The sequence below is a fragment of the Belonocnema kinseyi genome, chromosome 8 (genome assembly GCF_010883055.1).
Source record: "Belonocnema kinseyi isolate 2016_QV_RU_SX_M_011 chromosome 8, B_treatae_v1, whole genome shotgun sequence".
NCBI lineage: Eukaryota > Metazoa > Arthropoda > Insecta > Hymenoptera > Cynipidae > Belonocnema > Belonocnema kinseyi.
The window spans coordinates 126,956,985-126,972,201 of record NC_046664.1 but is presented as its reverse complement, the minus strand read 5'-3'; the positions used below and the strand labels follow the sequence as shown (position 1 = coordinate 126,972,201).

The 15,217-nt window shown below is 32.2% G+C and overlaps 1 protein-coding gene across 10 annotated transcripts in view; it reads right to left on the bottom strand.

Moving 5' to 3' along the window:
- LOC117177698 (exocyst complex component 6B) overlaps nucleotides 1-10,536 on the bottom strand; it is a 292,026-nt gene extending 281,490 nt beyond the window's left edge. For 9 of the 10 annotated variants that reach the window (XM_033368566.1, XM_033368562.1, XM_033368564.1 and 6 more), the window contains exon 1: nucleotides 10,038-10,230. In XM_033368566.1, coding sequence (XP_033224457.1) covers nucleotides 10,038-10,156 — 119 coding nt within the window. In that variant the 5' untranslated portion in view covers nucleotides 10,157-10,230. Of the gene's footprint in view, nucleotides 1-10,037; nucleotides 10,231-10,360 lie in introns of those variants that run through there. The other variant, XM_033368563.1, reaches the window with a different exon arrangement.
- Nucleotides 10,537-15,217: the final 4,681 nt, after the last annotated feature.

The window sequence follows — 15,217 nt, the reverse complement described above, 5'->3', positions numbered from 1 at the left end:
AGCCTTGGAGGAGATTATGTTGAGAAATAAAAAAAAAAATTCTTAAAAACGTTGTTTTTCTTGGTCAGGCCGGAAACTTATCAATCCACCCTCGTATTGTCCGGCTGTTTAGGGTGGATAGTCCGTAATGGAGGAGTTGACCCTGATTGTAGAGTTGAATCTGAGGCTGGAGGCCCTGTCTAGTACATATCGAGACAACTTGATCTTTAGGGAAACGAATTGTGCCCAGGGTGAGAGGATATCCATAATGGCACTCGCGAGAGAAACGAATCAAGTACAGGGTTCGAATGTTTGCCCGGAACACGACTGACCAAGCCGGCGATGATATGCACGCTGTCCGACGCTTCGGGACCCCTCGGGCATTTTCGCCTAGGCTCGTATACGGCCCGGTAACCCTTCGTACAGGGCCGTCACGAGCACCATCTTATTGTAACAATTCTGTATACCTGAGATCTGATCTAGTTCTCTGTCCAGGTCTGTTACTGTTTGGCAGTCTATGTGTAAGTCTCATTCTAACGTATCATCTGTTGTTTTCCTTTTCTGGTTAGTGCTAATATTGTTAATGCCCAGTAGGTTTTGAATTCTTTTGTTTATATATCCCAAAACCCTTGTGCGTACGTTTTTCCGTTGTCTGTCTGAAGGGTCTGTCGCTGCAAAAGGAGTCATGTATGATGTAAATTGGTGTGGGTATGTGTTTTTTAAAAAATTGGCATTTAAAAGTCTGTATGTTATCCCCCAATTGTTTCTAAGAGATGTGGTGCTTTCAATGATTTTTCGGTTAGTGTTGTCCTCCATGGTTACCGGTTCCTGTAACATTCAATAAAAAAAAAGGTTTTGTTGTTTGGAGTCGTAAGTGAGTAGGCTTTTATTTTATTTTTTGTACATCTTGGGTAAAAGCTTGTTTGTGTCGAATGCCAACCTTAGCGAAGGTATTAGTGATTATAGTATGTAAATATATACGTCGGATGTAAAAAGAAATTAAAAGAATAGGCTTAGTGGTTTTGTTTTATATCGTTAGTTATTTTTTTGTTTTGTTTTGTTCTTCTTTTGCTTCGGTTATTTTTCTTTTAACTTCCTAATCTCTTCTTTTCTTATACACCTTCCATTCCTCTGAGATTTCTCTCTCCTCTGCTTGCTTGTTGATTTCTTGAATGATTGCTTCCTCCCTTCTTTTTCTTTCAATGTTGTTCCAGGTTGTTACCATTTTTATCCTTCGTAGGTCCCTTTCGTGTTGATTTGCCGTTCTCGATTCTATTGTTTTTGTATCTCTTTTCTCTCCAGCTCTCTCGCTTGGTGGTTAAACTCTAGTTGTAATTTTCACTGGAATTTTTTTGCTCTTTCCTCGAATTCTAGACTTAGCTTTCTTTCGAGACTTTTTCTAGCATATAATTTTGTAAATAGTTTTCTCATTTCTGTCAGATAAAAGTGAATGTCTGAATCCTTTTTTGGTTGCAGAATTTCATTATTTGCCAGACTTACTCGGAAAATCTTTCATGAATATTGGCACTTTCAAAATCTTCGAAAAAATCTAATAGTGTTCACTGAGAGTTTTTGTTTATTGAACACCAATTTTTAGTATCATCAATTAATAACGCGTCTAAATTTTCTAAAATATCGCTGTCATTTATTTGATATCCCCCTTTAAATCTGTTTAATTCGCCCAATAAATGCACGGAACTATCATCTTTATTATTGCGAAATTTAAGTGGCCAATTGCTCATGATTTGAAACGGCGTTTGTATCATGCCGAAAGGAAAGTAAGTAGCTGGAATTATTTGAATATTTTGATAGTTATCGTATTCATAATCTGAGTCTGAATTGTTAATGTGTATTCGTGAACATCTATTTGACCTGTTGTTTGTTGTTGACATGCTACGTGCTCTGTTTTGATTTATTTCTGCTTCTAAATGTTCACTGTCGTCGGTATCTCGTAATTTAAAATTATTAATTCTTATTCTGCTTCGGTTTTCAATATCATTGTAAGAAATTTGTCTAGGTTCTTGTAAGTTCTCCCTTAGATCAAATTGGACAGATTGCTTGTTATGAGGTTCGCTCTTATTTTTTCAAATATTTGGTTCTTTTATTTTCTTTCTATATTCGAAGGAGCTATTAGTTGGTGGATCTAGTCTAAGTTTGAAATTATTTTCTTTTTTACCCTTCTTTATTAATTATTTGTCTTGGATTGTCTATTGAACCTGACGCGCCCATTGTGGGGATATTTTCGTTATCCCAATAGAATGTATTGTGTATGGACTCAAAGGTTTTGTTAGGTATGGTGCCCGTATTTTGGCATGTGATGGAGGCCATATTTCTTATCGTTGGTCTTGTCACGGTATTATTCGAATTATTGTTTTGGATTAGAAGAACAGCGGCACCTTCCAAATCCAAGTTATCTTTGTCGTTTTGTTTCATAATTGGTATAGTCATTTTATTTTTGACTGTACCCGACCTGCGTTTCATTAAGTTTTAATTTGTATTGATAAGATATTCTGTATAAAAGTCTGAGTTGGTTTCCTAATTTAAAAATTTCGACCTTGCTCGGAATTTAGGCAACTGGCAACAAAGATCAAATAGCATGCAGTAAGAATTGGAAGAAAAGTTCAAGAGTCTCAGAGTTGATTAAGCAATAGAGTTTTCTCTGAGTTTGAGAATATGTCTCCCATTTTTGCGGCAGGTTTGGCATTTTTTTAAAGGGAAACGTGTGGGATTTTAGGTTGGACGCCAGGTTTTACTAGGGCAAGACCGAGGAGGGAAGTCGGCATTTTGGGGTGCCGAAGTAAGGATTAAGACACAATGATACAAACGTATTATGAAAGGTAAAAGAACTTTATTACCACTAACATTCGTCGTACTTGAGCCGACAATCCGTGGCGATTATTGTCCTGCGGTTTAGGGTGGATAGTCGGTAATGGAGGAGTTAGCCCTGATTGGAGAGGTGAATCTGAGGCTGGAGGCCCTTGCTCGTCGGTGTCGAGACAACTTGGTCTTGAGGGAGACGAATAGTCCGCAGGGTAAGAGGATATCCGTAATGGCACTCGCGAGATGAACAAATCAAGAACAGGGTTCGAATCTGAACCCGAAACACGACTGACCAAGCCAGCGATGGTATGTACGCTGCCCGATGCTTCGGGACCCCTCGGAGATTTTCGCCTCGGCTCGGAGACGGCCCGGTAACCCTTTCGTGCAGGGCCGTCACGAGCACCATCTTATGGTAACAATTCTGGTACACCATGCACTAGCAATATATACGCTGCATTCTGTGTATACTGTTCTGTATACTATATGTATATATACTAGGGTGGCTCATAAAATCACATTTGAGAAATATCCCCGGACGTCGATGCCAAATCGTTTTCTCGTAAGAACAAATTAGTGCAATTTTTTTATTTTGAAGAAAATTATTTTTAGAACGTTCTAGAGTGTTTTGAAGTTTTATCTTGATGTATGAATTAAAATGGAACATTTTAAACAGAACCTTTAGCGAGCCCTGAGCTTTAACCCAGACGACATTTTTAGTGTGATTACTCTGCCATTCAACTCAGTAACTTATTCTATTGAAGAGTGACGCCCTTGTGCGTGAGCGCATCCCTTTGTGCAAAGGTGCTTATACCTGATACCTTTATTTCTTCTGATTACGCAATTGTCACAAAGTTAGGGTCAGTTTAAATTTCACAATTATTTGAATATTGGAATGAGAGTCTAGACTATAAATTGTTTCAATTCTTAAAAATTATATTGAAAGTAACTTTTAAACTTTTGGGTTTTATATTATTGACACTTAATTATTACACAATTATTTTGAAATTTTTGTTTGGAATGATTATTAATTCATTTAAATTCTAATAATCTATGCATATAAGATATTCTTGGTATTCATTTAAATTATTATTACTTAATTATTTTATTATTATTACTTTAATTATTTATTTATTCATTTTAATTCATTTACATTCCAAGAATTTATATAAATGAAATATTGGGCAATTTGAGAAAAACTGTATAACGACAAAAATGGTAATTGATAGAAATAATACCAAAAGCCTTTTCCATAATATAATGTGAAGATTGAAAATTATATTAGGTACTTCTAAGAGAACGAGCGTTTCATAGAAGTGTCCGTCTGTCCCACAAATCCATCTAATCTGCATCCATAGTTGTCATACTAAAACCAAAATGTGAACCTCAAAAAACATCAAATATACAAAATAATTAAATTTCGAGAAAATCAAACTTGTGCTAAGTTTTGCTCCACAAATGCATCATTCATTCCCTATGACAAAATAACGTAAGATCAATAGTTGTCATATTAAAACTAAAATTTGAAACTAAAAAAACATCAAATATCCGAAAAAGTCCAATTTCGAAAAAATAAAACTTGTACTGCGTTGTTCTCGACAAATGCAGTCTTTATTCCCTGTAATAAAAGTACGTGAAATAAACAGTTCTTATATTAAAACTAAAATATGAAACTCAAGGAACATAACATATCCAAAAAAAGTCAAATTTAAATAAAGTAAAACTTGTGCTGTGTTGTGCTCGACAAATGCAGTATTTATTCCCTTAAACAAAATTGCGTGAGATCAACAATTCTCATATTAAAACGGAAAATGTAAAACTCAAAAAACATGCAAGACCCAAAAAGAACAAATTTCGAAAAACTAAAACTTGTGCTGAATTTTCATTTTTTTGAAATTTGACTATTTTTTATCTTTCATGTTTTTTAAGTTTTAACATGAGAACTGTTGGTCTTACGTAATTTTGTCAGAATGAATAAAGACCGCATTTGTCGAGCACAACTTAGCAAATGTTTTAGTTTTTCGAAATCTTCACAAATAATAAAATTTGTTGGTTGTTTTTTTGAACAATTAGGTTTTTGGAATTTTTCTTTCCTGCACAAAATTTTGTATACTTCGAGCCGCCTAGCACAATCTTTCTTTTTGCTCTATTAGGAAGTTGCGGATCTAGCAAAGAAAACGTTTTTCAACAATTGTCCCCGTAATTTTTGATTTTTTAGAAAACCTTTTAAGGCATAAATGAACACAAGCCTACCCAAATTTAGCACAACTTTCATTTTGTCTAAAAAATACGTTTGCGGATCTAATTTCCGGGACATTCTCTTTGGTTGAAAATATAACTATTTTGTTGAAAATTCATCTTTTTTGGCAGAAATCTAATCTTTTTGGTTCGAAATTCATATTTTTGGTTAAGGATTCTACCATTTTGTTTGGCATTAAAATCTTTCTGGTTTACAATATCAGAAATTCTATGTTTTGTTAAGAATTTATAAGTTTTGGTTGAAAATTCAACTGCTTGATTAAAAGTGGAACTAATTTTCTAAGGTCTTTTTGTTTGGTAAAAACATTTTTTTTTTTTTCTCTAAAAATAACACCTTGCAACATTTTTTTTTGTCCATCATAGAAGTCCAGGACAAAAATCCCAAAAGAATCACCTAAAACTGTTTAAAGGACAAAAAAATATCAGGCAGTGATTATTTGCAAGACATAATTCTAATCTTGGATGTAGAACAATATGAATAAAAGTGTCTTTAGTAAGAAATGTGTTTTTTCAAATAGTTCCGATATTTAAAGCTATAGAACGAAAAAGGAAAGTTTTATAATTAGTCGGTTTTCAATGCACTCTTTGCTACAGCAATGGTCAGCTAATTGTTCGATCAGTTTTCAGGTATGGTCAGGTTCGTCCGGACATAATTTTTTCTACTTATTTTCGGTCTTTTCAAGAACCTCAGTGTGAGTGAGCTTGCTTCAGCAAAGGTATTTTATACATAGGCATGTGAAAGTAAGAAAATTAAAAAAAATTTATTTTGTCAACTATCGATTTGAAAATAGCATAATCGGCATCTACAAAGATTTCCGATTCCAATGATATATTACTTGTCTAGAAAAGTTGAAAATTAGAAGGAGTTTAATATCAAGAAACTTTAGCTTAATATTCAATTCATTACTAAATACTTCTTAATTTTTCAACCTTTATAGACAAATCACATGACTTTGGAATCAGAAAAATACGTACATTCCAAATATATTACTTTTAAATCATTGATTACGAAATTAGGAATTTTTTATCTCAAATTTTTTTCCCATTTTCCAACAAATGACCCTGAGCAAAGGAGGCCAAGCTTGAAGGTACTGCCATGAAAGTAGGTCGTAGGGCAGCCAGAGCTACAGGTGTGTGTCTGTAGCTATAGCAGGAGGCTTTATAGCCGAGCCTGCATCTGGAAGTCCTGAGCCTCTAACAATAAGCCACTTTGAGTTCTTAGTTGCCATAAATTCTTCAGTCTCGGTGAAAAGCTGCTGTTTAACTGAAATTTGTCATTTTTACTCATTTTTGCAATTGCTTCAAAGTTATAAATTAAAACATAATTAACTTGTTTTTCATAAATCTGTTCTCAATATACTCAAAACTGCTTGTTGACAATTTTAAGTTAAACAATCATATCTAAGGCTTGCTACGAGTCTACAAATATTGCAATTTTATGCTAGTTTGGAGATGCCACACAGTTTTTTACAACTTTGTTGAAGTATTAAAATTTGATAAAATGCATCTTTACTGAGAAGAGAACAAGTTTATTAAAAGGTAAATAAATTTACTTATAATTTTTTGAATAAAATCGAAGAAGTAAAAAAAGTATACGTTTTATGTGTTAAACTCCATAAAAAACAAAATTTGCATACAACGTTCTAAAAATCAATTTATTTCAAAATAAAAAAATGTGCACTAATTTGTTTCTACGAGAGAACGATTTGGCATTGACGCCCGTTGAAATTTCTCGAATTTGATATTTTAGACTACCCTAGTGTACATGTAGAGGATGACACTGGAAATAGCGCATGCGCATTGTCAGGCACTTACCTGGAAGCAAAAGTGTTGGCAGGCGGCTTCAAAGTCGCCGGAAGTTCAGGTGAAATTCCTTGAAATTTCTTTTACAGGAAAAAGTTTCAAACAAAAGTTGACCTACTCTCATAGATACATATTTTCATTATTATCTCATTTTTTGATAAAATTGATACATTTGGAGAAAACACCGATTAAAGAAGTACCATAACAATAAAAAGCCAATTTTCTTTACAAGTCATTTTTTGGAAAATTGTTGGAAGAGAAAAAATACTCCTTTACAAGTATACTCCAATATTAATAAGAACGTTTTTATCCAAATGGTAATAATGTTATGGTATTTCTTTAATCGATGTTTCCTCCAAATGTATCAATTTTATGGAAAAATGATTTAATGATGAAAATATGCATCTCCAGGAGTAGGCCAACTTTTGTTTGAAACTTTTTTCCTGTAAAATCAATTTCAGTTGGATTTCCAGCGACTTCGAAGCCGCCTGACAAAACTTTTGCATCAATGTAAGTGCCTGACAATACGCAGGCAATTATATCCTGTAAGAAATCTCCTTATAGAAACAAGTAGAATTTCTATTTGGAATTCCATGTATATTACATATTGGTAACGTTCATATAGATCCGTATAGAGTTCCGGAAAAAGCGCGATGCCTGAAATCCCGTATTTGAAACATCCTTATAGACACTTACAGAAATACGGTTTCTTTTCGGAAATACATATAGAAACTTTTAAGTTCTGTTTGGAATTCCGTATAGAATACAATATTTCAATTTCCATATAGATCCGTACAGATTTTCTATGTGGCTAAATCTCTCTGAGTGGTACTACCATTTGGAACCACCATAAGCTTATAGAAATTCGGTTACAATAATTATTCTTCTGATAAGTGCTCTCGGAAATTCGAAAGTACCACTGGTTTGTGCCCTCACCCTGCCGATTGAGTGGCACTCAAACGATACTACCCGGTGAAGTTTCAGTGCACCTCTTTTAAAACTACTCAGCTTCAAGTTTTAAATGCCTACATCAGTTCTCTTTATAGATGCGACTAGGCTACCAAGTAGGACAGCAGAAAGGTATTAAAAGTTGTAGATTTTTGAAATTACCGATGCGAAACTGAGTTTCAATAAATTGAGATACTGAACTTTTTTTAAGTTTAGGATTAGAATGAATAAAATGTATCTTGTAAATGGAATGAGATACGTTAAAAAGACAACATTTTTCAATTCAACGCCAGAATAGTATGTTAGTGTATAATTAATATTTATAAAATATAGATAATGAGAAAATTCATAAATTAAAAAAAGTGTTAATAATTTAAAGATAATTTCTAAAATGGATTCCGATTGGTGACAACCAACTATTGCAAATCATTCTGCCCACCCAGTACGTGGCAGATACAATAGGACCATTACAGGACCATCGCATCACTCTTGAGTGCCATTTAGGTGCCAAAATCAATAGTCACTGAAACGGCACTGGCGGACGAGTGCCGTTTCACCGGCCGGGCAAAGTCATATCCGTACAACAAACACATCCAAAGGCACTTGAAATATAGATGCAGAAGGCTATCATTCTCACTGTGTATCTTCAAGGCACACAAGGGTTTCATCGGCCTGTCGTTGTGCTTTCTTCGTGCCCTATAGTCACCCATTTCACGGTTTTGAGACGTAGCGATAGGTACGTGTTAAGGTTAATATCAACATTTTCACCAGTACTTATTACTTTAGAAGACTACAAAACCCACTAAGAACATTTTCATGCACACAAAAGTGCGAGAAAAATTGTTTTTATCGCGAAAAAGAAACCATTTTTAACATTTTTCTATTGCGCCGCACCTGAGCCACCATTAACTCAAATAAAACTTTTTTTCTACATACATCCAAAGGAGTAACCACCCCGTGAGTTGGACATTATCTGTTAGTGTAAAATGAAAACTTGAAGACATCATAAAATTATATTACCTATATATTATATTATTAAATTATATTATCATAAAATTACCTTTAAAATGTAGGTTTTTCATATTTCTAAAAAGTCATTAATTTCTTAGTAACTTCCATTACTCAAGTATTTAATTAAATACAAAAGTAGGGCAAATTATTTTCGTCTACTTTTCAATGAAAGTTTACTTAATACATTAATGTGAAAGTTTATTGGACATAGCACATTCTAACTATGAAAAGTTAATTTTATCAAATCCGCATTGTGCCATGTATAAAATAGCTGTTTGATTTCCGCTAAATAAAATCAATAACTTCATCAAAATATATTTTAGTGCGTTCTTTGTTACATAAGATTTACACGTTCTATGACAAATTTTATATTTCTTAACATTTTATCAGAGTATAATACCATTAAGTCTTTTAACCTAATTTCATCAGTTTGACCGTCAGCCCTGTCAGAAGAGAAGAATAGGGAAAAATTAATATTTTCAGACTTAATCGAAAGAGTGAGCATTTTTTTTCGAATGACCTAATTTTCCATCGGGGAAAGTGCCCAACTAAAGAATTGGTTTATCAAATATTTCTATTAACATAATTATTTTGTATTTATAACTGATCGATTTAAAGGACTAGATTTTTCGTCTTCAAAGTGACATTATTCTCAGTTTTTCTATTCATTCTTTTGCATTTCTTCATTTTTTAATTCCTCTCAATACGCTTTCATTAATTTTTTCGTAGTCGATTAAAAAGAATAGATTTTGCTTTTTGTCTACTGTTTGATGGAACTTTCAACGGAGGAAAAATCACATAATAATGGGAATTCAGATTCTGAATTCTCTCCTTACCGGCAGTGACAATGGCGTATCCTAACTCTGATACGACAATATGATACAAATTGTTGATATAATAAAAGTAGAAAACAGCTGATTTTTTTTAAGTATAGATAAATAAATAAAAAATTGTAATGCGTTTTCCGCAATAATTAAAGAATAAAGAACAATTCTCGGATTTTCCCGAAGCCATTTCAATTCCCAGATTTCCCGCATAGTAGACACCCTGCTTAAAGTATTTCTCATAGTGAAAAACACATGCAATTCCGTAGGTTTCATTCATAATTGATTAAAATATACAGCTTCTAGATCTTTTAAAATAAAAAGTCGAAGAAGGTACGTATATACAAAGGAACAATGGAACTAACAATAAGTTCCACAAAACAAACCTGTACGGACCTTATGACAATACCTATGTTACTTGAATCCGAAGACTCAATTTCGACCAACAAATGTTCATGTTTGGGAGCCAGAGTAAGTAGATCACTTTGTAAAGGTGCGATTGAGAGACTCGACATGCTAGATTCAGACTTTTATAAGCAATCTCGTTTTTATATTAAACGGGGTTGTAAAAGTCTAACAAAATATTCAACCCCATTCTACCCTTTTAGTGCGCAAATGCAGCAAAAAATACTGTATCTGCGTACAAGGTATCACTTTCTCCCCGCGTACTTCATTAAGTTAACCTCACTTTTTCAAAAGGAAATAAGGGATTCAGTTACCTGAACGTCGGTCCTAAGTAATCGTCGATTCCTTCAATCTCTTGGATCAATATGTCCGCTTGCTGCATTTTTATTTATAATTGAACGAAGTCTTTTGTTAACGATTAATAATGGCTTAATTTATATAATTTTGACCTAATTGTGATGGTGTATTTACACACCTGTCAACTGACCGCCAGCCAGCAGGGTTGTGCATGTAATATACATTAGGTAAACTACATGAGGTTTTTGACGTAACTTACGTACGTATATTACGTCCTCAGTCTTGTATGAATCGTATAGACCTTAACATTTCAATTATTTTTTGGTGCGCATGCGCAAAAAAGAATTGATCTTTCTGTCAATTTTTGGCCCTGTTGCTCGCAATTGCATAAGAAATGCAGTGTTTTTATTTAAAAAATTAAGTTTTGAACAGTATAGCGAAGTGTTTATGGATAGAAATAGAAGGAGATAATACGATGCCAATAATTGTGAAAAAAATTGAGTAGGAGCGCATAAGAACTGCTGCTACGCATTGTGCAAAAGTGGTAGTCGCAGTAAAGCTTTGTACTTCGAATTGTGCAATTTTTTTTATTTCTTTCCCTAAACCATGCCTACAATTTAGAAAGAGTGAAATTAACAATACGAGTATGAAATTTCACTTAAAATGTGTGAAGCATGCAGGATATGCAATAAATGGGTGAAGTTTGTGAACGTAAACATTCAACGTTGAAATCAATCAGGAACGTTACAAAAGATACATATATTTTTTCTTTACACTTCTTTGGAGAATATGGACCTACAGAAGAGCATCCATTCCCGATAGAATGTCGTTCTAACCTAAAAATACTTTGTGGTCATGAAACGTCTGTACATTTACAGTAGTACATCGCCATGTGAAGATTTACCTTCTATGGGCATAATTACGAATTAAGTTAAAACTTAAACAATAATTATTGTAAATATTGTGTTTTTAACTTTAATCTGTAATTACAATGTTTGTAATTGTTTTTGTAGTTATTGTGTTTTGTAACTCTTATTATTATTATGATTTGTCAGTATATTTTTTTTTCTTGAAAAAATATTTGTAGCTGATCAACTGCGAATGTAAATTAATTAATGATTTTTAAAATAGAATTGTACTTCAAGAATAGAAACAGTGAATAATAATTGATTTTACAAGACGTTTTTGAATCAGTTCACAATTTCAGAATTGTCAGATTTTAACGTTAAACATTAAACTGTTTTAATTAGAAAGTCTGAGCAATTAAACTAGTGTGAACGCCCGATTGCAAGTTTATAAAATATTTTAAATTTAAAAGTAACTTCAAAATAATAGATTTATAATCAAAGGCTTGTATTAAATTTAGAATATTATTTTAATCTAAAATATTCTATTTTTAAATCATTTAATTTGAAAATTTTCAATAAATAAAAAGAACTATTACTAAACAAAACTACTAAACTTTGAACGTTAGAATTTTAATTGTCTTATTTTTTTAATGTAACTTGTGAGTCAAATTGTTGAATTTTTATTCTTTTAAGAATTCTGAAAAGCTCTAGAAAAATAAAAAACATTACGTAGAAAAAATAATTGATTTTGAAAAATTAATTTAGAAAGAATATTCAAAAAAGGTTTAGAAAGATGTATAAAATTGTCAAAAATGAATGTGGAAGTTTTTAAGGAAATTTTTCCAATTGGGCAGGATTTTAGAAAAGTTGTAGGAAAAATTCGAATAATTTTGAAAGATGTTTAGAACCTTTAAAAAAAAAAATTTTTAATAATTAAAAGTTTGTACAAATGTCAAACAACATGTAAATGTTTCAAGATTTTGAAATACCATTTTAAAGCATTTGAAGCATTTTAAAACTATTTTAAATAAAATTTAATTTTGAAATAATATAATTTTGAACATTTTTAAATGCATTTATTAATTCTTGAATTTAGAGCATTCAAATTGATGACTTGGATTTATATTTGTAGAACCGAATCTAAATGTTTGAACTCTATAATTGGTAAAAGTTTAAACCTCAAGAGTTCCGTTTTAGTGCTTTCATTAGTAGCTCAGTTTTCATTATGCCGAATGGAAAAAATTGTTGCTTCCAAGTTTGATTGACAATTTTTTTTAATTACAAAAAAAAAGAAGTCAAGAAAAATAAATGAAATATTGTTACCCTTTTCAGATTTTGCGTTACATTTCCCACGCTGTGCCAGGCACTCGACGTTTTTTATCCATTTAATTTCTATTACAATTCTTAATTTTTTTAACACTTTTCTAAGTTGTAAGAACTTTAGTTTGCAATAGTAAGGACAGAAAAGTCCGATGTCGTCTGTTCTCATTGACAATTGGTTCTTTAATCTATAGATGTACATTTTTTACGTATGTTGTCACTTTCACGAATATTTCCTTTTTTCAGAGAGTAAAAAAGGCTAAAAGGAGCTAAGAGCAAAAGTACCAAAATTTCTCATTGAAGTCTGAAGAATTTACTTTAAGTACAGAAAGCATTTGTTTCGCTGGAAAAAGAAGAGCGGAGAAACGAATTCAACTGATGTCGAATTCAATGAAGTCGAAGCATTCTGTGATCCTAAGCCGACTTTTTCTTCTGGGATGCTGAGCAAGGACATGGAATCTCTCTTTGTCTCTCGTACTATTTCTAATGCAAATTAATGGAGGAAGAAAAAAATCTTTCATAATATTTGTTCTTTTTTCTTTACGTTAAGGTATTTCAGTAAAAGAGATAGGTTGTGACTATTAAAAGTAATATGTATTCCTTTTTTCAATTTCACAAAGCAGGCACAATAAGTTAGGCCCAATCATTTATTGATTACCCAGGAAACAATAAACGATTGGCCGCGTTTCAATCGTATTTGAAGACGTATGAAATACAGGGTTGGTCAGTTACGCGCAACTCGAGTATTTTCTACGTATATTACGTTTTTGCAGTAATATACGTCGAAAACAGTAGAAAACTACTGCAAGCAGAGATGAGGTGGGAGATTGCTTATGCCGTGTATTTGATTTCGACAGACTTACCCCAGCGCGCCCTGTTTGCCTTAGCCTACCGGGAACTAAAATTAAAGGTCCAAAAGCGCGCCCTGTTTGCCTTATTGTTATTTTTCGGGAACTAATATGAAAGGTGGCTTACCTGCCACTCACTTGGTAAAACTGGGTACACTTTGATAAAGTCGGTAGAGAAGATCGGAGTTGATAACAATAATACATAATAAAATAATAAATTACGAAAAATGTATCAAATCTACTCCTTTAAAATTAATTATTTAACTAAGCTTTGGCCTTAATGATTTTCTCAGCTAGAAAATGTTATCATAATAAAGATAATTTTTTATTTATCATCTCCAGTTCTTATTATTAATTAATTTATTATTAATACTGTGAATAATTATACCTAATTATTTTGATCCATGTTATTTAAATTTAAATTCATTATTGTGTTTTTAAAGATAAGGAGTTTATATAATAATAATTAGAGTATGATCTTCAATTCAATAGATTCTATATATTAGAAGTTATTCAATATCATTAATATTTTACATAATTTTCATTAGATAATAAAGCTTTAACTTTGAGCAATTTTTAATTTTAAAATTGTAATCGCTTCGAATTAAAAATTATTTTTCAATTACATTATTAAATTTTGATCACTCTAAATTAGTCTAATTTTATAAATTGAAGTTGGTCATTTCTTCAGAGATTTTGATACAAAAATCTTTTAATATATGTATTTTTCTTAAATTTCAAGCAAATTCAATTAGAACTTACTCAATATCGTAAAAAAATTTAAAAATCTTAGTATTTGATATGTCCATATGAATAGGAGAGAAATACTGCCTTGATTTGGAAGTACACCGTTAACTGCATTTTGGATAAGGCCCTTGAGCCGTCTACCGTTAATTGCTTCAGATGACTTTATCCGATTTGCAGTTAACGGTGTTTTTCCAAATCACGGCAGAATAGGCATGTTGTTGCCGGATCTAAATAACGAGCGGGCTGTTCTATCTAGATCTTGGATTGCTAAACCTCTATTGCTTTTGCAAACCAACATGGTCCACTCCCCCTTGTAACTTATGATCAATCCCCGCGCCCAAATTAGGTAGCATGATGCTAGACCCCTCCTATTCCAATGTCCATCAGAGGCTGTGGAGCCCCAAGGGGACACAGGGGCCAATGCCTTCCATAGAAATCGACCAGGGAGGGCCAAAGTCTTGATTTGCCTACTCGTAATAAAATGCTTAAACCAAAGATAATATCTTTGCTTAAACTCATCCGATCGTAGGATATAGAAACCTTTCAATTCTTTCTTGCTTTGTTTAATCTTTATATCTATCTGGAATCTATGTGAAATAATAGAAGCCTTTCCGAATTCTTTTATATTTATCCGAAACCTTTGCGAAATATTTGAAATTTTTGTAAATTCTTCATAAAATCTTTGAGATATTATTGCAACCTTTGCAAATTCTTCGTGAAATTTTCGCGAAATAACTTTTTTAAATCTATTCAAAATGTTTAAAATTTTTGAGAATTTTGAAAACTTTGTGAAATAATAGAGGTCTTTGTAAAATAATGGAAATATCTGTGAAATCTTCTAAACATATCCTAAATCTTTCCAAAATGTTTGACATCTTTGTAAAATCATTAGGACGTCATTGGAATTATTTGTTCAATCTTTGAAATCTATTTTACATCTTCGTGAAATATTTGTAAGCTTTGTGAAATCTTTAAAGTCATTGGGAAATCATTGAAAATTTTGTGAAACCTTTCTAAAATCTTAGTGAATTCTCTAAAAATCTTTGCAAAATCATTAGGCAATTATTGAAATCTTTGGTTCAATCTTTGAAATCTATCTGAAATCTTTCTG